This window comes from Coregonus lavaretus (assembly GCF_964263955.1).
Source record: "Coregonus lavaretus genome assembly, chromosome: 2".
Lineage (NCBI taxonomy): Eukaryota > Metazoa > Chordata > Actinopteri > Salmoniformes > Salmonidae > Coregonus > Coregonus lavaretus.
Window position 1 is genome coordinate 71,713,085 of NC_139989.1, and position 24,247 is coordinate 71,737,331.

Below are 24,247 nucleotides of genomic sequence, written 5' to 3' on the forward strand. Positions count from 1 at the left end.
TTTAAACAATGCATCTCTTCCCAACACTGCAATAACAGTATATGCTCTAATATTAGTACCTTAAGAGTAATTAACTGTTTTACTACCTCAAATCCCTATCCTAATTAGTTATCAATTAGTGAGATGTTTAACCTCTTTAGGCTGAACACAGATAAGTTTTTCCACTATTCACTATCACTTCTCATAGTCCTCTGGTTTTACTTCAATTGTTAGATATTTTCTCTTCTTCTCTAATCAATGCTCTCAGCTGACACCCCCCTTCCGGATCTTCTAGGCACTAACAGGTGATCTTCACTTGGTCCTTTATCTTCCTCTGTTGTTTTCTCCTGGCGCATTTCCATCACAGGTAAAGTGACCAACCTGTCCATAATTATAACAGTCTTCTGAAAGTTGCTGGAAGTGTAGCTGAAATCTTCCTCCTCCTTCTAAGCCTTCTCGTCCTCTTCCTCTTCAATTCTGTGTCTGTCCAGAAACTGGCTGTGGATATGAAACATCTGGTACCCCCCTTGGCTGGTACAATTGTATTTGATATTGTTCAGTTGAAGCTGTAACAGTGATTGTTGATTTGGTTCACTCTGATTCTTCATAACCAAAGCTTCTCTTCTCCTTCTTCTCCAGTTGTAAATTGTATTGGATTGAGTTTTCAGAGAGTTTCTTGGTCCTGTTCCTTCTCGCCGTTGACATATCAGTATTCTTCAACAGCTTATATTCTAAGTTCTGTCCTCGAAATATCATCTTCCATCATCTTCTTACTAGTGGCCTTTTCTTGACCTCAATCTTCTCTTCCAGACATCTCATTTTCTTCCTTCTGGAGTTTTGATTCATCTTCATCGTCGTTTCTGCTTGCCCTCTATCTATTATTCGTCTTCATCTCTGATGCAACAATCACCCCCCTGGATGATCACCGGAAGCTGAGGATAAACATCCCTAAGCTGTACTTCCCTTAGCCTTATCTCTATAGCTTTGGTTATCTTATCGCTGGAATATTTTATCAGTTTTTGTTTGAGAATGAAGGGCAACTTTTGTTTCATTTGCCGGATAACCTAGCAATACTCTAGTTAACGGATTACCATTTTGTATTATATCAACCGGTGTACTGACTTTTATAGCCTTGATGTCGTTTTTCCCCATTGTAACTACTCTTTTATATTCCTTTATCGTGAATTATTTTATTTTAGACTGTATAGCCTATGGCTTCCCCCCTCTAATTATTAATATAAACCTAACAACTCCAATTTTTTTTTTTTTTTTTTAATAAATCAATAATAATTAAAACCAATTTTTATTCCTATATCCTATGTCACCAATTTATCAATTAGTGTTGGCTATCTTACCACAACCCATCAAATGCAAGTAAATGTAAGTTAGTCAACTTCAAAGCAATCCCAAAAACAAAGCCTGTAACCCCTTGCTCTATAACCCCTAATTATCTTAAATTTACAGAATAATGTCAGTCCTTGATTCCCAACACAACTCCAATCAAACCCCAGTGATGCACAGAGCCTCCAAAATGCAATTTTTAATGAATCAGTTTGCCAAGCCTATGTGAAATTGTCATACCATCACATATTTTGTGAACTAGCCTGATATCTGATCCGATCCTCTGCCGCGTCACGTGATGTCACGTCAGCACTTCCTGTATCTCCTCTCTCTCTCGTCTCGTTCCATGTTCCTCTCATATAAAAAAAAACATAGAAACAGACAAGATTTCAGCAGTTAATGCAATCACTGAGTTATTTCAACCATATTCAATATTCGTTCGTTCTACATTATTCACTCTAAGACTAAACTCAGAACTAAATAGATCGCTCAAAAACATTTTTATTTTATTTTAATCCGTCATTTAATTTAATTCATTATACTCCATCAACATATCTCTCTCATTTATCAATTCAATAGGTCACAAAACAAGTTTCATCTTTAACCAAGCGCCGATGTAACAACTAGAAGATTCGTGTTAAAATTTCTCCTCTGTCTGTCTATTTCTGTCTCCCCCTTGCAGGGTAACCCCAGATGGGACCTATGACCTTTACCCACAATGCAGTTTTGTAGTCTTAGCACATAACCTCATGTCGTAGTTTTAGCCCCGTAAAATCATGCACATGCGCACATCCATTCAAAAACACTTTTTCACCGTGGAAATGAGATTCTCTACTCCCTCCCCAAACAGACAGAATAACAGTCCAGCTGTACCTCCCGTTTCCCCCTCATAGTCAAACAACATTTAACAGCGCTCACAAAACATATAACCTGACTTACACACACAGAGACAAGTTTAAGAGACTTTAATCCATCGCAATGGGGTCTCTAAGGATATCCGTTAGCATGTAGCACGCAACACAATTAGCATTAGCATTATCATTAGCCTTAGCCGCTATGTACCACGTGGCCTGACACACAATCAAGCATTTAGAGTTAGCCTTAGCCTTTAGCTAACTGCGACCTACCACACAAATACATATCCTGCACTGCCCTATTTATTTTTAAACATATTTATCCTACCGTTTTTCTACCGTGACTTAATGACCATTACACCGAGAAATCAAACCCAATCAAACCCCCCGTCGGACGAGAGTCGAGTCATAATCACAATCAGATAAAATCCCATCAAACCGAGTTCTTCCTTTAAAAAACCCACCGTCTTGCACATTCTATCGTGTAAGAGGATTTGCCGGCCCATCATTTTCTAAATGGCCCCCCCGGGGTCTTAAGCGGTACAGTGCCCTATTGATGCGCATATCTGCCTTAATTGTACACCTTCAATACTTAATTCCTACCGTTTTATGCTCTAAATTTCCAATTACCTGCCGTTACCAATGGAATATATTTTAGACAGCCTCCTAGTCGACAGCAACAACGCCACCCGAGGCAAGGTCGTAATGGTACATCTCTCCAGTACACAAGTCGTATCCAATCTAACAAGCTCCAAAGCGGTAAGGAAAACTTACCCTTATCTGGCCATGCTTCAAAGCGAGTTAGCTTGGCGGCTACGAAACAAAGGAGATTTGCAGACCAGCCCCACGTTGGGCGCCATTTGTCGTATCGGGTGAATGGTGGCCATTATTGCTGTCAACAAAGAGTCCGTTCAAGCTGCACCGTGTTAGAGGCTTTTATTAAAATCACGAGGTTACAGCCTAAATTACAGACCCGCGGTGTCCGGAGAACGGCGTCCTAGATTGTCATGGCAGTTCTGCCCTTTCTGTAGTCTAGCCCCTATTTATAAACAATGCAAAAAGATGCTCCCTCTTCTGGCCAATCACCAGTCTCCCCTGTCTACAACACACTTCCTGTCTGTTGTATGTGACGTTACACTAAAACATTCCCTTTTGATACTAACATAAACAACATTCTCTCTGATTCCACTTAAAACATTAACAACGTCATAATCTCAATACACTACACTATTCATGTTAAATAAATTAATCTGTCAATTTGAACTAAGCAAGCTGCTAAATCATTCAGCTTACATCTTGCCTAAATCTTGCCCAGGCTACTGGAGGCTGTCTGAAATAAGATGTAGGCCTATCAGGGGCTATGTTTTGGCCTAGTTGTCAGGCCTTGTGGGTGGGTTTTGAGTAGTCATTGGGCTAGAAAAAGTAATTGCATTAAATCACCTGACTGTTTGGACGTGTCTGTTAGTTAATGTTTTATTTCTAAGAGATCATGAATAAAAGAGAACAATGGACATTCTAAAATTAGTTGTCACTGTGTTCACCACAACCAACATGCTGGATCTCTGTTTAGGGGTCAGTGGTCTAAAATGAGTCTCTCTGGGAAGAGAGAGGAGGGGGTCCCTGCCTCTAAAAGGAGTCTCTCTGAGGGACATGACACCAAAGCTAAGAGGTGAGATGACAATTTTGTTTAAGAATTCTTAAGTTTATTTCCAAAACGCTATATCCACAATTTTTTTCAGCAGAATTCATCTTACATACATTTACGTCATTTAGCAGACACTCTTATCCAGAGTGACTTACAAGATTAATTAGGGTTAAGTGCCTTGCTCAAGGGCACATCGACAGATTTTTCACCTAGTTTGCTCGGGGATTAGAACCAGGGACCTTTCGGTTACTGGCAAAACACAATTTTGTTTAAGAATTCTTACATTTATTTCCAAAACGCTATATCCACAAATTTTTGCAGCAGAAATGATTGCCTTGGGTACCTTCAATATTACTGGGTACCTTCAATAACACTGTTCTCAGATTTTTTATTAATGGATTTGAGATGTGTATAAAAATAAATGTTTTTTTGGCTAAATGCTATATATCCATTGTTTAGCTGGAATGGAATGTTCGTATCCTCTATATTTGACTGTGATATGTGGTTGTCTCACCTAGATATCTTAAGATGAATGCACTTACATATGCCATATCTTAATTTGACCCAGTTTCTCACAGCAGGAAAAGAAAACAGCAGCAATAGGAAATGTAAATTATTATGTGCATTATAATTCATGAAAATGTTTTGTAGTGGTCGGTACATTTTTCATTAGGGCAAATTAAGTTTGACATTTTTAAAGTGGAAATTACAAACTCTAGAAGCCTTTTTAAAGCTTGAATACACTACAATATGGCAACTGTATTGTAAGTCACTCTGGGCCCGGTTTCCCGATAGCGATGGAATTTAGGCTTACCAGTGTTTTAAGATGCATCTTTCCTACAACGGCTGAAGATGTAACATGTATTTCCCACGCACCAAGCAGAGAGAACGGTCGCCAAGTGCGTTGTTGGAGCATGTCGTTATTTAGAGGATCGAAAGAAAGGGAGCGCTGCTTTTGGATCAGTTTTCTCACTTCAAATCTTTCCTTAACATTATAATTAGTTCACAATACTGATGACAGATCAGCTCCTAGAGAGATATTACCACCTACGGCTGCAAATATTGAGGCGGATTATTCTAAATCACAGATTTGGCACATCATTGGACACATGTTAGGCTACACATCATGAAATATATTGAGACAAATTACAGACCGTAGTCTACAAGTAGCAAAAAACTCAATATATTGAACATGAAATGTATTTCAATTTGATTGAAATAGGACTATAGCCTACTGTTTATATTTTAATGCAGTCATCTCGATTTTCATTTGAAACAAATTTGTATAAGTCCCTTGTTTGAATCAATTGCAAAGACATTTGCAACTTTGTATTTGTACTCAACTTTGTTCTGAATTTATCGGCGGTCACAAAGAGACGGATAAACCATGTGATTCTATGTTTACTGGAGATCTTCTGTGTATAAAGTCAGAGAGAGAGAGCGAGAGAGCGAGAGAGAGAGAGAGAGAGAGAGAGAGAGAGAGAGAGAGAGAGAGAGAGAGAGAGAGAGAGAGAGAGAGAGAGAGAGAGAGAGAGAGAGAGAGAGAGAGAGAGAGAGAGAGAGAGAGAGAGAGAGAGAGAGAGAGAGAGAGAGAGAGAGAGAGAGAGCTACAGGTAAAAAAAATAAAAAATAACCTGGCTGTTGTTGACAAGCATAGGCCTATTCAGTTCATATCCATATTATTAATATTTGATTCATTGATTGAAATTATGACCCCATTCTCAGTAGCCTATTCCAGCAGGTTACTTGGTAACAGAAGCACTTCCTACCTCAAAATCGTCTTGCTATTCATGTTAAATAAATTAATCTGTCAATTTGAACTAAGCAAGCTGCTAAATCATTCAGCTTACATCTTGCCTACATCTTGCCCAGGCTACTGGAGGCTGTTTGAAAAAAGATGTAGGCCTATCAGAGGCTATGTTTTGGCCTAGGTGTCAGGCCTTGTTGGTGGGTTTTGAGTAGTCATTGGGCTAGAAAAAGTAATTGCATTAAATCACCTGACTGTTTGGACGTGTCTGTTAGTTAATGTTTTATTTCTAAGAGATCATGAATAAAAGAGAACAATGGACATTCTAGAATTAGTTGTCACTGTGTTCACCACAACCAACATGCTGGATCTCTGTTTAGGGGTCAGTGGTCTAAAATGAGTCTCTCTGGGAAGAGAGAGGAGGGGGTCCCTGCCTCTAAAAGGAGTCTCTCTGGGGGACATGACACCAAAGCTAAGAGGTGAGATGACAATTTTGTTTAAGAATTCTTAAGTTTATTTCCAAAACGCTATATCCACAATTTTTTTCAGCAGAATTCATCTTACATACATTTACGTCATTTAGCAGACGCTCTTATCCAGAGTGACTTACAAGAGCAATTAGGGTTAAGTGCCTTGCTCAAGGGCACATCGACAGATTTTTCACCAAGTTGGCTCGGGGATTAGAACCAGCGACCTTTCGGTTACTGGCAAAACACAATTTTGTTTAAGAATTCTTACATTTATTTCCAAAACGCTATATCCACAAATTTTTGCAGCAGCAATGATTGCCTTGGGTACCTTCAATATTACTGGGTACCTTCAATATTACTGTTCTCAGATTTTTTATTAATGGATTTGAGATGTGTATAAAAATAAATGTTTTTTTGGCTAAATGCTATATATCCATTGTTTAGCTGGAATGGAATGTTCGTATCCTGTATATTTGACTGTGATATGTGGTTGTCTCACCTAGATATCTTAAGATGAATGCACTTACAGATGCCATATCTTAATTTGACCCAGTTTCTCACAGCAGGAAAATAATCCTGCAGCAATAGGAAATGTAAATTATTATGTGCATTATAATTCATGAAAATTTTTTGTAGTGGTCGGTAAATTTTTCATTAGGGCAAATCAAGTTTGACATTTTTGTGGAAATTACAAACTCTAGAAGCCTTTTTAAAGCTTGAATAGACTACAATATGGCAACTGTATTGTAAGTCACTCTGGGCCCGGTTTCCCGATAGCGATGGAATTTAGGCTTACCAGTGTTTTAAGATGCATCTTTCCTACAACGGCTGAAGATGTAACATGTATTTCCCACGCACCACGCAGAGAGAACGGTCGCTAAGTGTGTTGTTGGAGCATGTCGTTATTTAGAGGATCGAAAGAAAGGGAGCGCTGCCCTCGGATCAATTTTCTCCATTCAAATCTTTCCTTAACATTATAATTAGTTCCCAATACTGATGACGGATCAGCTCCTAGAGAGATATTACCACCTACGGCTGCAAATATTGAGGCAGCTTATTCTAAATCACAGATTTGGCACATCATTGGACACATGTTAGGCTACACATCATGAAATATATTGAGACAAATTACAGACCGTAGTCTACAAGTAGCAAAAAACTCAATATATTGAACATGAAATGTATTTCAATTTGATTGAAATAGGACTATAGCCTACTGTTTATATTTTAATGCAGTCATCTCGATTTTCATTTGAAACAAATTTGTATAAGTCCCTTGTTTGAATCAATTGCAAGACATTTGCAACTTTGTATTTGTACTCAACTTTGTTCTGAATTTATCGGCGGTCACAAAGAGACGGATAAACCATGTGATTCTATGTTTACTGGAGATCTTCTGTGTGTAAAGTCATGCGGAAGGGCTAAAAAGCATCTATGATGCTAATAGGAAGATTCTAACAATGAACTTAGCCTTAAGATGCTTTTGGGAAACCAGTCCTGGATAAGAACATCTGCTAAATGACTAAAATGTAAAATGTAAATGTTTTACATACAGATCTCATATTACTGTATTGAATGTTGTACATGTGTACAGTACTTTATTACAAATGTGGTTATTTGTTACATTTATTACTGTGTAAAACCTAGCAATATTTCTGATTTCTCTGAGAGTGAGGCAGATATATAGCATTTTACAAAAGAAACACATTATTTGTCTCTGAAATGAAACCATCAAGTGATAGATTTTAAACAAATACATGTCTGTCATTGAACAACCCCATGCCATGATTAGATAGTGAAAAAACACACCAATCTCTTTCATAATTTCTTTAAAGAATATAAGCTAATTTACCAACATTTCTGAAAATTGCGTTTTAGAATGAAACTCTTCATATGTTTCCCCATCTGAGCTCAGAGTAGATGAGAGATGTAATGTTTGTCTCTGTTGTGTTGAAGTCCAATCAAGCAGGAGAGACCAGCCTCCCCTGTACCCAGCTGTGTGTCCATGAAGAGTGACAAGTCTATGAATCAACCTCTAAACTTTAGAGAGGGAGACTTTTCTAGTGAACAAAGGTAAGAAGAACTCATGGGTCATGGTCAGTGAGTTAAACAACACTGGTCTCTGGTCATTTCTCCTCTCCCATTTTACCATTTATTTTTGTTGTTTTCATAATCCATAGGCTAATCCTTTTTTCCATTTTCATAGTCCTGAAACAATATTAAACTAACACAACATTCCCTCCCTGTGTGTGTGTGTGTGTGTGTGTGTGTGTGTGTGTGTGTGTGTGTGTGTGTGTGTGTGTGCACTCCCTGGATGAGGAGATGTAATCTCATGTTTTGTCCCCAGAAACCAACAGGAGAGATCAGAGTCAGAGATTCTCAGTGGTCAGTCTTCCCAGAGTCATCAAACAGACCTGGCCTCCATATTCAGTGTATGTGGTCCTGTTATGTACATTTGTTTTTGTTTACATCAAGTAAAGTTGATCTGTCAATCATTCATTCATGTGTTAATGAGAAAGCATTTAGTCTCTTGCTTAACTTATTTACTTGATTTATTTCAGTTGCTTGAAGAGAATATTATGACATTTGTGAAGAACGAGCTGAAGATGTTCAAGAGGATTCTTAGTCCAGAACTCCCAGAAGGCTTTGAGAGTCAGAAGCAGGATAAGGAAGTGGTGGATGCTGAAGATGAGAAGCAGGAGAGCAGTGCCAGAGAGGGGGCTCTGAAGATCACACTGCACGTCCTGAGGAAAATGAACCAGAAGGAGCTTGCTGACACACTGGAGAAAAGTAAGAGCTGTCTGCCTCATGTTGAATGCTGTTTTAGAGCAAACATTTAAAAGCTGTAGCTAAAGTACAGCTAAAGTAGCTGTGTAACTCAACGATATTGTAGCAGCCTTAAGACAACACCTAGTGACCTCATCAAATAGCAGCAGGGATGTGTTGTATTGATTAATTTAGAGAAAGAGAGAGAGAGAGAGAGAGAGAGAGAGAGAGAGAGAGAGAGAGAGAGAGAGAGATAATACCAATAATAATATAATCAGTCACACCAGTCTGTAATGCATTATGAAAACATTTACACATTTATACAGTCAGTTAAGTGAAGAAATTATTATAATTTAAAATTTTATAACAGTCCTAGAATACTGTAGGCATTAAAACAGACGTAATATTAATATCCTCTGTGTTATTTCTAGATTCAGATGAGCTTGCTTTGATTTGCCAACGTGAACTCAAATCTAATCTAAAGAAGAAGTTTCAATGTGTATTTGAGGGGATCGCTAAACAAGGAAACCCAACACTTCTCAATAAGATCTACACAGAGCTCTACATCACAGAGGGTGGAACAGGAGAGGTCAATAATGAACATGAGCTGAGACAGATTGAGACAACAACCAGGAAACAAGCAAGACCAGAGACTGCAGTCAAATGTAATGACATCTTCAAACCCTTAACTGGACAAGACAAACTTATCAGAACTGTGCTGACAAAGGGAGTCGCTGGCATTGGAAAAACAGTCTCTGTGCAGAAGTTCATTCTGGACTGGGCTGAAGAAAAAGCAAATCAGGATGTCCAATTTGTATTTTCATTCCCTTTTCGGGAGCTGAATTTGATGAAAGGGGAAAAAAACACTTTGATTGAACTTCTCAATCACTTCTCAATCGAAACCAAAGAATCAAGAATCTCTAACTACGACAAGTACAAAGTTCTGTTCATCTTTGATGGTCTGGATGAGTGCCGACTGCCCCTAGACTTCCAGAAGAACAAGATCTGCTGTGACGTCACAGAGTCAACCTCAGTGGATGTTCTGCTGACAAATCTCATCAAGGGAAATCTGCTTCCCTCTGCTCTCCTCTGGATAACTACCCGACCTGCAGCAGCCAATAGGATCCCTTCAGTGTGTGTTGACCAGGTGACAGAGGTACGAGGGTTCAATGACCCACAGAAGGAGGAGTACTTCAGGAAGAGATTCAGTGATGAGGACCTGGCCAGCAGAATCATCTCACATATAAAGACATCAAGGAGCCTCCACATCATGTGCCACATTCCAGTCTTCTGTTGGATTTCTGCAACAGTCCTTGAACACATGTTGAGTACAGACAAGACAGAAGAGATGCCCAAGACTCTGACTGAGATGTACTCACACCTTGTGGAGTTTCATACCAAACAGAAGAATGAAAAGTATATTGGGAAAGAAGAGACAGGTCCACACTGGAATAAAGAGAGCATTCTGTCACTGGGAAAACTGGCTTTTCAACAGCTTGTGAATGGCAATCTGATTTTCTATGAAGAAGACCTGAAAGAGGCTGGCATTGATGTCAATGAAGCCTCAGTGTACTCAGGATTGTGCACACAGCTCTTTAAAGAGGAATGTGTGCTGTACCAGGACAAGGTGTACTGCTTCGTGCATCTGAGCATTCAGGAGTTTCTGGCTGCTGTATATGTGTTCCTCTCATTCATCAACAACAATGAGAATCTAATGGCCGAACCGCAAGTTACTGAAGATACTGTCTACAAGAGTGCTGTGGATAAAGCCTTACGAAGTGAGACAGGAAACCTGGACCTTTTCCTCCGCTTCCTTCTGGGCCTCTCACTGGAGTCCAATCAGAAGCACTTACGAGGTCTACTGACAAAGACAAGAAGCAGCTCACAGAGCCATGAAGAAACAGTCAAGTACATCAAGGAGAAGATCAGGGAGAATCCCTCTCCAGAGAGGTGCATCAATCTGTTCCACTGTCTGAATGAACTGAATGACCATTATCTAGTGGTAGAGATCCAAAGATACCTGAGATCAGGAAGTATCTCAAAAGCCAAACTGTCACCTGCACAGTGGTCAGCTCTGGTCTTTGTGTTGCTGACTTCAGAAAAGGAGCTGGATGTGTTTGACCTGAAGAAATACTCCAGATCAGAGGAAGGTCTTCTGAGGCTGCTGCCAGTGGTCAAAGCCTCCAGAGCTGCTCTGTGAGTACATAAAATGACATTTAAGTACTAATCATCAGGAAGAAATATTCAGTTTAGAGAAATATATGTATTATAATATGTATATAATATTCTATTGAAAAACATATTGAATAACTGCATTGATTTTCACATTAGTATAACATTATAACCATACAATTATAGGAGATGGAAGATGAATCTATATGTTGTTTGCGAGAATAAACCAAATGCATCTGCCATTGTCCTTCTACACTAATAGTTAAATTAACAGTGTGTTTGTGAAATCATGATGATCTCTCTGTCAGGCTGTCAGGCTGTGGAGTCACAGAGAAAGGCTGTTCTTCTCTGGTCTCAGCTCTGAAGTCAAACCCCTCACACCTGAGAGAGCTGGATCTGAGTAACAATGACCTGAAGGATTCAGGAGTGAAGCTGCTCTCTGCTGGACTGGGGAATCCCCACTGTAAACTGGAGACTCTGAGGTCAGTATTCCTGTAGTTGGTCAACAAGTGATAACTGTTCACCAGATCAACATGTGTTTACCAGGCACACATAGTCCACACCATATGTGTTTGGACAGTGAAGCTTACAGTTTTACATTTGGTGCTATGCTTCATGATTTTGGATTTGAGATGGAATGTTTCATATTAGGTGACAGTATATAATGTCACCGTTTATTTAATCGTTTTTCATACATATCTGTTTTACTGTTTAGATACGAAAGCACTTTACGTATCTAGTTCTCCCATTTGAAGAAGTCTAATTTATTTGCACAAATTCATTCAGTCAAAAGTTTAGTATTTGGTCCCATATTCCTTACCCACAGTGATTACATCAAGCTTGTGATTCTACAAACTTGTTGAATGCATTTGCAGTTTGTCTTGGTTGTGTTTTGGATGATGTTTTTCCCAATAGAAACTGAATGGTGAATAATGTCCTGTCATTTTGGAGTCACTTCACTTGTATTGTCAGTAAGAATAGAAGATGTTTCTGAACACTTCTACGTTCATGTGGATACTACCATGACTATGAATAATCATGAATTAATCGTGAATGATGATGAATGAGAAAGTTACAGAGGAACAAGGATCATACCCCCTCTGTTATTGGTAATGGTGAGAGGTTAGCATGTTTTGTTGTAGCCTCTGTAACTTTCTCACTCATTATTATTCATGATTCATTCATGATTTTTCTTAATCAAGGCATCATCAGGATTACTTTAGTAGTGTTTAGAAACATGTTATCTACTCACCTAGACAGAAAATTACTCCAGTCATCATCCACCATTCAGTTACTATCGGGCAAAACATAACCCAAAACACAACCAAAACAAACTGCAAATGCAACCAACGAGTTTGGGACCAAATACTAAACTTTTGACTACTTTAATACACTATAAGTGAATTGGTCAGTATACTTATGACTTCTTCAAATAGGGGGACTAGATACATAAAGTGCTTTCATTTCTAAATGGTGAAAAATATATGTATTAAAATACCCTCAAAAAAAGGTGACATTATATACTGTCACCTCATATGAAACATTTAATCTCAAATCCAAAATGCTGAAGTATAGAGCCACATTTAAAATGTTAGCTTCACTGTCAAAATAGATATGGTGTGGACTGTATACTCAATACAATCTAAATCTGATACCTCACTGTCTGTCTTTTGACTGATACTGCTTTTTAAACTGCTCTGGTCAGTCTACTCAAATATTTGTACTATACATGTTTTTCTCTACAAGCAATATTATGATAATTTGTCATTTATAATAATGATACATTAATTTATGAATAGATATGGAAGGTTTCAGGACACTGATATATCTGAATATGTTGAAAAAATATACTGCCACTATTTTGACCACCAAAGAATAGCAGTGTGGTTTTAATATGATTTGACTCTTTGCAGGCTGTCAGGCTGTCTATTCACAGAGGAAGGCTGTGCTTCTCTGGTCTCAGCTCTGAAGTCAAACCCCTCACACCTGAGAGAGCTGGATCTGAGTAACAATGACCTGAAGGATTCAGGAGTGAAGCTGCTCTCTGCTGGACTGGGGAATCCCCACTGTAAACTGGAGACTCTGAGGTCAGTATTCCTGTAGTTGGTCAACAAGTGAGAACTGTTCACCAGATCCACATGTGTTTACCAGGCACACATAGTCCACACCATATGTGTTTGGACAGTGAAGCTTACAGTTTTACATTTGGTGCTATGCTCCAGCATCTTGGATTTGAGATATAATGTTTCATATTAGGCAACAGTACAGAATGTCACCTTTTATTTGAAGGTAATGGTGAGAGGTTAGCATGTTTTGTTGTAGCCTCTGTAACTTTCTCACCCATTATTATTCATGATTCATTCATGATCCTTCTCAATCATGGCATCATCAGGGTTACTTTAGTAGTGTTTAGAAACATGTTATCTACTCACCTAGACAGCAAATTACTCCTGTCATCATCCACCATTCAGTTACTATCGGGCAAAACATAACCCAAAACACAACCAAAACATACTGCAAATGCAACCAACGAGTTTGAGACCAAATACTCAACTTTTGACTACTTTAATACACTATAAGTGAATTGGTCAGAATACTTATGACTTCTTCAAATAGGGGGACTAGATACATAAAGTGCTTTCATTTCTAAACGGTGAAACAGATATGTATTAAAATATCCTCAAATAAAAGGTGACATTATATACTGTCACCTCATATGAAACATTTGATCTCAAATCCAAAATGTTGGAGTATAGAGCCACATTTAAAATGTTAGCTTCACTGTCAAAATAGATATGGTGTGGACTGTATACTCAATACAATCTAAATCTGATACCTCACTGTCTGTCTTTTGACTCATACTGCTTTTTAAACTTTTGGGCTCCTTAGTGGCGCAGTGGTCTAAGGCACTGCATCGCAGTGCTAACTGTGCCACCAGAGATCCTGGTTCGAATCCAGGCTCTGTCGCAGCCGGCCGCGACCGGGAGACTCATGGGCGGCGCACAATTTGCCCAGCGTTGTCCAGGGTAGGGGAGGGAATGGCCGGCAGGGATGTAGCTCAGTTGATAGAGCATGGCGTTTGCAACGCCAGGGTTGTGGGTTCGATTCCCACGGGGGGGCAGTATAAAAACAAATATGTATTCACTAACTGTAAGTCGCTCTGGATAAGAGCGTCTGCTAAATGACTAAAATGTAAATGTAAATGTAAACTGCTCTGGTCAGTCTACTCAAATATTTGTAATATGCATTTTTCTATCTAAAAGCAATACATTGATAATTTGTCATTTCTAATAATGATACATTAATATATGAATAGATATGGCAGGTTTCAGGACACTGATATATCTGAATATGTTGAAAAAATATACTGCCACTATTTTCACCACCAAAGAATAGCAGTGTGGTTTTAATATGATTTGACTCTTTGCAGGCTGTCAGGCTGTCTATTCACAGAGGAAGGCTGTGCTTCTCTGGTCTCAGCTCTGAAGTCAAACCCCTCACACCTGAGAGAGCTGGACCTGAGCTACAATCACCCAGGAGACTCAGGAGTCAGACTGCTCTCTGCTGGACGGGAGGATCCACACTGCAGACTGGAGAAACTCAAGTATGTAGATGGTTTATGTCAAAGTTCATATCAGACATGTTGGAGTTATCAGGCTAGTTAAGACAAACATTCTGACCACCACTTGGACTAAGTTATATAAAGACTGTGTGTGTGTGTGTGTGTGTGTGTGTGTGTGTGTGTCCAGTTTGTGTGTGTCCAGTGTGTGTCCAATGTGTGTGTGGTGTGTCCAGTGTGTGTGTGTGTGTCCAGTGTGTGTGTGTCCAGTGTGTGTCCAATGTGTGTGTGGTGTGTCCAGTGTGTGTGTGTGTGTCCTGTGTGTGTGTGTCCAGTGTGTGTGTGTGGGTCCAGGTGTATCAGTACACTGGACACACACAAACACTGGACAAACACACACACTGGACACACACACAAACACACTGGACACACACACACACATTGGACACACACTGGACACACACACACTAGACACACACACACTGGACACACACACACACACTGGACACAAACACACTCACACTGGACAGACACATACACTGGACAAACACACACACACACTGGACACACACACACACACACACACACAAACACACTGGACACACACACTGGACACACTGGACAGACAAACACACACACACTGGATACACACTGGACACACACTGGACACACACACACACAAACAGTGGAAACACACATTCACTTGACAAACACACACAAACTGAACACACAAACACACACACACACACACTGGACACACACTGGACACAAACTGGACACACACACACACTGGACACACACACACACTGGACACACACACACAGGACACACACACACTGGACACACACACACACAGGACACACACACACTGGACACACACACTGGACACACACACACACTGGACACACACACACTGGACACACACACACACACACACACTGGACACACACAAACTGGACACACACACACACAAACAGGACACACACACACAGACACACACACACACTGAACACACACACTGGACACATACACACACACAGACAAACATTCTTACCACCGCTTATACAAAGTGATATGCTGAATGTGTGTGTGAGTGTCAAGTGTGTGTGTTGTGTGTGTGTGTCCAGTGTGTGTGTGTGAGTTCAGGTGTATCCCTCAATGACTGTCTGTTCTTCTGCTTACCGCTACAGTGTGGAACATGGTGGAGAGAACACAATGAAACCTGGACTTAGAAAATGTGAGTGTTGACTGTTGTGAAGAATATGACTAAGAATAAGTCTTAATTCAAGTGAAGTCAAAGTCAAAGACCACCATCATTACTTACTTGGTCATATTAAATATCAGCTGTAGTTCTACAGAAGCACAAATCAGGGACACCAAAGTTTACTAAGAGTTGCTTTGACAATGTGTGTGTCTGTGTGTGTGTGTGACGTGTTTGTGTTACTTTAGAAATGTGTGTGTGTGTTCATGCATGCATGAAGGTGTGTGTTCAGGATGTGTGTGTGTGTGTGTGTGTGTGTGTGTTCAGGCTGTGTGTGTGTGTGTGTGTGTGTTCAGGATGTGTGTGTGTGTGTGTGTGTGTTTGTGTGTGTGTGTGTGTGTGTTCAGGCTGTGTGTGTTTGTGTGTGTGTGTGTGTGTGTTCAGGATGTGTGTGTATTTGTGTGTGTGTGTTCAGAATGTGTGTGTTTGTGTGTGTGTGTGTGTGTGTGTGTTCAGGCTGTGTGTGTGTGTGTGTGTGTGTGTATGTGTTCAGGCTGTGTGTGTTTGTGTGTGTGTGTGTGTGTTCAGGATGTGTGTGTATTTGTGTGTGTGTGTTCAGAATGTGTGTGTTTGTGTGTGTGTGTGTGTGTGTGTGTGTTCAGGCTGTGTGTGTGTGTGTGTGTGTGTTCAGGATATGTGTGTGTTTTTTATTTTTTTTATTTTTTTTATTTCACCTTTATTTAACCAGGTAAACCAGTTGAGAACAGGTTCTCATTTACAACTGTGACCTGGCCAAGACAAAGCAAAGTAGTGCAACAAAAAACAACACAGAGTTACATATGGGGTAAAAAAATAAACATAAAGTCAGAGATACAACAGAAAATATATATACAGTGTGTGCAAATGTAGCAAGTTATGGAGGTAAGGCAATAAATAGGCTATAGTGCAGAATAATTACAATAGTATTAACACTGGAATGCTAGATGTGCAAGAGATTATGTGCAAATAGAGATAATGGGGTGCAAAAGAGCAAATTAAATAACAATATAGGGATGAGGTAGTTGGGTGGGCTAATTTCAGATGGGCTGTGTACAGGTGCAGTGATCGGTAAGGTGCTCTGACAACTGATGCTTAAAGTTATTGAGGGAGATAAGAGTCTCCAGCTTCAGAGATTTTTGCAATTCGTTCCAGTCATTGGCAGCAGAGAACTGGAAGGAATGGCGGCCAAAGGAGGTGTTGGCTTTGGGAATGACCAGTGAGATATACCTGCTGGAGCGCAGACTACGGGTGGGTGCTGCTATGGTGACCAATGAGCTAAGATAAGGCGGGGATTTGCCTAGCAGTGATTTATAGATGGCCTGGAGCCAGTGGGTTTGACGACGAACATGTAGTGAGGACCAGCCAACAAGAGCGTACAGGTCACAGTGGTGGGTAGTGTATGGGGCTTTGGAGACAAAACGGATGGCACTGTGATAGACTACATCCAATTTGCTGAGTAGAGTGTTGGAGGCTATTTTATAAATGACATCGCCGAAGTCAAGGATCGGTAGGATAGTCAGTTTTACGAGGGCATGTTTGGCAGCATGAGTGAAGGAGGCTTTGTTGCGAAATAGGAAGCCGATCCTAGATTTAACTTTGGATTGGAGATTCTTTATGTGAGTCTGGAAGTTGAGTTTACAGTCTAACCAGACACCTAGGTATTTGTAGTTGTCCACATACTCTAGGTCAGACCCGTCGAGAGTGGTGATTCTAGTCGGGTGGGCGGGTGCTAGCAGCGTTCGATTGAAAAGCATGCATTTAGTTTTACTAGTGTTTAAGAGCAGTTGAAGGCTACTGAAGGATTGTTGTATGGCATTGAAGCTCGTTTGGAGGTTTGTTAACACAGTGTCCAATGAAGGGCCAGATGTATACAAAATGGTGTCGTCTGCGTAGAGGTGGATCTGAGAGTCACCAGCAGCAAGAGCGACATCATTGATATACACGGAGAAAAGTGTCGGCCCAAGAATTGAACCCTGTGGCACCCCCATAGAGACTGCCATAGGTCCAGACAACAGGCCCTCCGATTTGACACACTGAACTCTATCTGAGAAGTAGTTGGTGAACCAGGCGAGGCAGTCATTTGAGAAACCAAGGCTATTTAGTCTGCCAATAAGAATGCGGTGGTTGACAGAGTCGAAAGCCTTGGCCAGGTCGATGAAGACGGCTGCACAGTACTGTCTATTATCAATCGCGGTTATAATATCGTTTAGGACCTTGAGCGTGGCTGAAGTGCACCCGTGACCAGCTCGGAAACCAGATTGCATAGCGGAGAAGGTACGGTGGTATTCGAAATGGTCGATGATCTGTTTATTAACTTGGCTTTCGAATACTTTCGAAAGGCAGGGCAGGATGGATATAGGTCTGTAGCAGTTTGGATCTAGAGTGTCACCCCCTTTGAAGAGGGGGATGACCGCGGCAGCTTTCCAATCTCTGGGGATCTCAGACGTTATGAAAGAGAGGTTGAACAGACTAGTAATAGCGGTTGCGACAATTTCGGTGTGTGTGTGTGTGTTCAGTGTGTGTGTTCAGGCTGTGTGTGTGTGTTCAGGATGTGTGTGTGTTCAGGATGTGTGTGTGTGTGTGTGTTCAGGATGTGTGTGTGTTTGTGTGTGTGTGTTCAGAATGTGTGTGTTGTGTGTGTGTGTGTGTGTGTGTGTTCAGGCTGTGTGTGTGTTTGTGTGTGTGTGTGTTCAGGATGTGTGTGTTTGTGTGTGTGTGTGTGTGTGTGTGTATGTGTGTGTGTTCAGTGTGTGTGTTCAGGCTGTGTGTGTGTGTGTGTGTGTGTTCAGGATGATGATGATTTCTAATATTGTGTCTGGTTTCATCCATCAGATGTCTGTGATCTCACACTGGACCCAAACACAGTAAACAGACTCCTCTCTCTGTCTGAGGAGAACAGAAAGGTGACATGGAGGAGAGAGGAGCAGCCGTATCCTGATCACCCAGAGAGATTTGAGGTCTGGAGACAGGTGCTGTGTAGAGAGGGTCTGACTGGGCGCTGTTACTGGGAGGTAGAGTGGAGTGGGAGAGGGGCTGTTATAGGAGTGACATATAAAGGAATCAGCAGGAGAGGAGGGGGTAGTGACTGTGTGATTGGATACAATGACAAGTCCTGGAGTCTGTTCTGCTCTGCCAACAGTTACTCTGCCAGGCACAATAATAAGTCCACTCCCATAGACGTCCCCTCCTCCAGCTCCCACAGAGTAGGAGTGTATCTGGACTGGCCAGCCGGCACTCTGTCCTTCTACAGAGTCTCCTCTGACACACTGACCCACCTGAACACATTCCACTCCACATTCACTGAGCCCCTCTATCCAGGGTTTGGGGTTTATGTTGACTCCTCAGTGTCCCTGTAAATAATAACCATGGTAACACTGACACACACACACACACACACACAAACACTGGACACACACACACACACACTGGACACACACACACACATACTGGACACACACACACATACTGAACACACACACACACACTGGACACACACACTGACACACACTGGACACACACAAACACTGGACACACACACACACACACACTGGACACACACACACACACATACTGAACACACACACACACACACTGGACACACAAAAACACTTGATACACAAACATTGTACACACACACACACACACACACACACACACACACACACACACACACACACACACTGAACACACACACACCGGACAAACACACACTGGACACACACACACACACACACACAGGACACACACACACTGATCACACACACACACACACTGGACACACACTGGACAAACACACCCACACACTGGACACACACACACAATGGACACACATACATTCTGGACACACACACACACTGGACACACACACAATGGACACACACACACACACACAGAGGACACACACACACTGGACACACACACTGGACACACACACACACACACACACACTGGACACACACACACACACACACACAGAGGACACACACACACTGGACACACACACTGGACACACACACACACACACTGGACACACACACACAATGGACACACATACATTCTGGACACACACACACACTGGACACACACACAATGGACACACACACACACACACAGAGGACACACACACACTGGACACACACACTGGACACACACACACACAAACACACACACTGGACACACACAAACACACACGCAGGACACACACACACACACACAGAGGACACACACACACTGGACACACACACTGGACACACACACACACACACACACACTGGACACACACACATACACACTGGAAACACACACACAGGACACACACATACACACTGGACACACACACACCTGACACACACAAACACACACAGGACACACACACATACTGGACACACACACTCACACACACTCGACACACACACTGGACACACACACACACACAGGACACACACATAGGACACACACACACACTGGACACACACACACACACCTGACACACACACACACACACACACAGGACACACACACACACACACTGGACACACACACACACACACACACACACACACACACACACACACTGGACACACACACTCAAACACACTGGACACACACACACACACACACACCTGACACACACACACACACACAGGACACACACACACACAGGACACACACACACTGGAAACACACACACACACCTGACACACACACACACAGGACACACACACACACTGGACACACACACACACTGGACACACACGCTCACACACACTGGACACACACAAACACACACACACACTGGACACACACACTGGAACCACACACATACGCTGGACACACACACACTGGACACACACACACACACACTCACACTGGACCCACACACATAGACACTGGACACACACACACACGACACACACACATACACACTGGACACACACACACCTGACACACACACACACAGGACATACACACTGGACACACACACACACACACTGGACACACACATACACACACACAGGACACACACACAGGACACACACACACACTGGACACACACACTCACACAGACACTGGACACACACACATACACACTTACACACACTGGACACACACACACACACACTGGACACACACACACACTGCACACACACACTCACACACACTGGACACACACAAACACACACACACACTGGACACACACACACACTCACACTGGACCCACACACATACACACTGGACACACACACACATACACACACACACACAGGAGACACACACTGGACACACACACTCACACACACTGGACACACACACACACACACACTGGACACATTTCCATGTGTTGGATTTTGATGAAAGGAAATCCCATATAGCCTACTGGACAGGACTTTGCTATGGCATCTTCTGTTTGGGTGTCTCAGGTCAGGTCTGAGCCATGATCAGAATGTGTCTCTGTGTCTATTTCCAGCCCTGCCATTTCTACCTGTCCTGATCTAGTGTCTCACCCCTGACCTCCTCACACCGTCTCACTGTCCATGTCTGCTTTTAGCTCCCACCTCTACTTCACTGTGTTATAATGGACCTTATCCTTGTTATGTCACCTCTGTAACCAGTTATCAAACATACTGACCTTTCTGACCCTATCCCATGGCCCTACTTTCTACAACTGAACATTTAAATTCCTCTGAGTTTTGTTTTGTGTCCATTTACTTATGTATTTGTTGTAAATTGGGGTTGTGCTGCAGAGCATCATGGGGGTTTGTATGTATTGAGATGATCACGTTCCAGATAAATGGTTGAACTGATTCCTGTCTCCTGTCTCATCATTATTTAATTGTTATACAGACGTGGTTATAAAACCCACGAGACATAACAAAAGATTGGTGATGAGTTAGTCTGAATCTACAGGAACTATTCTGTCTGGAAGAAGTGGGTTTTTACAACTGTTTAAAACTGTTATTTTCTGTGGTACAGAATAGGCTAATGTTAGCACAGTGTATTGATAGCAGAGGCAAGTGCATAGTTTAGCTAGCTAAGAAAGAGAGTTAACCAGTGGTGTAAAGTACTTAAGTAAAAATACTTTAAAGTACTACTTAAGTTGTTTTTTGGGGTATCTGTACTTGACTTTACTATTTATATTTTTGACAACTTTTACTTTTACTTCACTACATTCCTAAAGAAAATAATGTACTTTTTACTGCATACATTTTCCCTGACACCCAAAAGTACTTGTTACATTTTGAATGCTTAGCAGGACAGAAAATGGTCCAATTCACACCCTTATCAAGAGAACATCCCTACTGCCTCTGATCTGGGGGACTCACTAAACACAAATGCTTTGTTTGTAAATTGTCTGAGTGTTGGAGTGTGCCTCTGGCTGAACGTACATTTTAAAAACAAGAAAATCGTCTGGTTTGCTTTATGTAAGGAATTTGAAATGATTTATACTTGTACTTTTACTTTTGATACTTAAGTATATTTAAAACCTTTTACTCAAGTAGTATTTTACTGGGTGACTTTCACTTTTAGTTGAGTCATTTTCTATTAAGGTATCTTTACTTTTACTCAAGTATGACAATTGGGTACTTTTTCCACCACTGGAGTTAACATCGTCATGGACGGCAGAAAAGGACTGGAGACGGACATCGGAGCGGGAAAACAACGTGATTAAAGGAAAGGACATTTATTCAACTGTGAAGACAAACCTTTTATTTAAAACTGCTAAATTAGCGAACTTAGGAGGAAACGTCAGTGAGTGAAGTGAATGAAGATCACGTGACTGAGGAAAATATTGCTTTGGTTCAGGACAATATTGAAGTGAGTGACAATCAGGAGCTTATTGAGAAATGAACAATTATTGGAATTGATGGAAACATTGGACAGTTTGATGAAAGTATTGAGCAGTGGAGCTCATATACAGAACGGTTTGAATATTTTGTTCTTGTAAATGACATGGATGAGGACAACATTTTGCCTCCATGTTTTAGTGAAATGGGGCCAAAGACATTTAATTTACTAGGCAGCCTGCTACAGCCAGACAGAACAGGTAATAAGACGTATGGGGATATTGTGGAGATACTTAAAGGACATTTTTCACCAGAACCACTAGTTAATGCTGAAAGGTTCAGGTTCCACGGGAGACATCAGGAAGAGGGAGAATCAGTAACAATGTTTGCTGCTGCATTAAAGAAACTACCAGAACACTGAGTTTAATGCTGTTCTAAATGACATCATTAGAGACAGACTAGTATGTGGGCTACGGAGTGAAGCTACACAAAAGAGACTGTTGACTGAAAGTCATCTGACCTTGGCAAAGGACATTGAAATCAGTGTGTCCATGGAACTAGCTGCTAAAGAGGCTCACCAGTTGAGTTCATCAGGAACTTAGTGGGTTCATCTAACAATCCTAATCATCAGCTGATACATTGTAATCTCATACACAGGGTAAACCTTCCACCTAGAAAACATTGTTTAATGAACATATTAACCTCTCTTCTGTGTGATCTATGTAATCAATGTAAGGTTCTGTATTTATTTTTCTCATTTCACCTTGTGTTCTTGAACGTAGCCCTGTTTCTTTGTGTTCTTGAACGTAGCCCTGTTTCTTTGTGTTCTTGAACGTAGCCCTGTTTCTTTGTGTTCTTGAACGTATCCCTGTTTCTTTGTGTTCTTGAACGTAGCCCTGTTTCTTTGTGTTCTTGAACGTAGCCCTGTTTCTTTGTGTTCTTGAACGTAGCCCTGTTTCTTTGTGTTCTTGAACGTATCCCTGTTTCTTTGTGTTTTTGAACGTAGCCCTGTTTCTTTGTGTTCTTGAATGTAGCCCTGTTTCTTGGTGTTCTTGAACGTAGCCCTGTTTCTTTGTGTTCTTGAACGTAGCCCTGTTTCTTTGTGTTCTTGAACGTAGCCCTGTTTCTTTGTGTTCTTGAACGTAGCCCTGTTTCTTTGTGTTCTTGAACGTAGCCCTGTCTTTCATTTTTGTTCATTGATTCCACCTGTGTTAGTTACTCACCTGGTCTCATCAGCTTCTTATTTAGTTCAGTTCGTTCTGTTTGTGTCTTGTGAGGTATTGTTCGTTTTGACTCTACTAAGACTTTTTCTAGCTCGTTTGTGAGAACCAGTTATAGCCTTCAGTCCTAGCTTTGATTCACCTGCCTGTTTGCCTACCTGTGTATGACCATTGCCTGCCTGTGACCACGATTCCTGTCTTCTGTAAAGGCGTAATAAACACCTGCCGCTCTCCGCGTGAATCTACACCTTTTTCTCCCTGAGTATTCATTACAGTAACCTAATGTTAAGTGTCATAAATGTATAGTTATTAGGAGCTGACATCTTTAAAGATAATAAGAAAGAGGGAAAAAGATAGAAACTAAATGAAATGATGAAAGTATAAAATAGTAACCATCTGGTGAGCTAATACCCTGACCCTACCCCAAAACCACCAACCCCCTCCCCAACTGAGGGAGTTAATAAACCAT

At 41.2% G+C, this 24,247-nt stretch overlaps 3 protein-coding genes across 3 annotated transcripts in view; all 3 read left to right on the forward strand.

Moving 5' to 3' along the window:
• LOC311140296 (NACHT, LRR and PYD domains-containing protein 3-like) overlaps positions 1 to 24,247 on the forward strand; it is a 633,219-nt gene that overhangs the window by 16,662 nt on the left and 592,310 nt on the right. Inside the window, exons 5-7 of the mRNA XM_084175285.1 lie at positions 3,745 to 3,843; positions 5,947 to 6,045; positions 7,993 to 8,109. Coding sequence (XP_084031411.1) covers positions 3,745 to 3,843; positions 5,947 to 6,045; positions 7,993 to 8,109 — 315 coding nt within the window. The remainder of the gene's footprint in view (positions 1 to 3,744; positions 3,844 to 5,946; positions 6,046 to 7,992; positions 8,110 to 24,247) is intronic.
• Positions 8,194 to 11,472, forward strand: LOC311150664 (NLR family CARD domain-containing protein 3-like; the record flags this gene model as incomplete). The annotated part of the gene is made up of 4 exons (XM_084188164.1): positions 8,194 to 8,421; positions 8,598 to 8,826; positions 9,234 to 10,998; positions 11,283 to 11,472. Exons 2-4 carry the CDS (start codon positions 8,616 to 8,618, stop codon positions 11,470 to 11,472), a joined length of 2,166 nt encoding a protein of 721 aa, XP_084044290.1. The 5' UTR covers positions 8,194 to 8,421; positions 8,598 to 8,615.
• Positions 18,584 to 19,170, forward strand: LOC311150673 (stonustoxin subunit beta-like; the record flags this gene model as incomplete). Its single annotated transcript, XM_084188176.1, has 1 exon — positions 18,584 to 19,170. A coding segment is annotated over one exon (546 nt), but the record flags the coding sequence as incomplete, so codon positions are not given.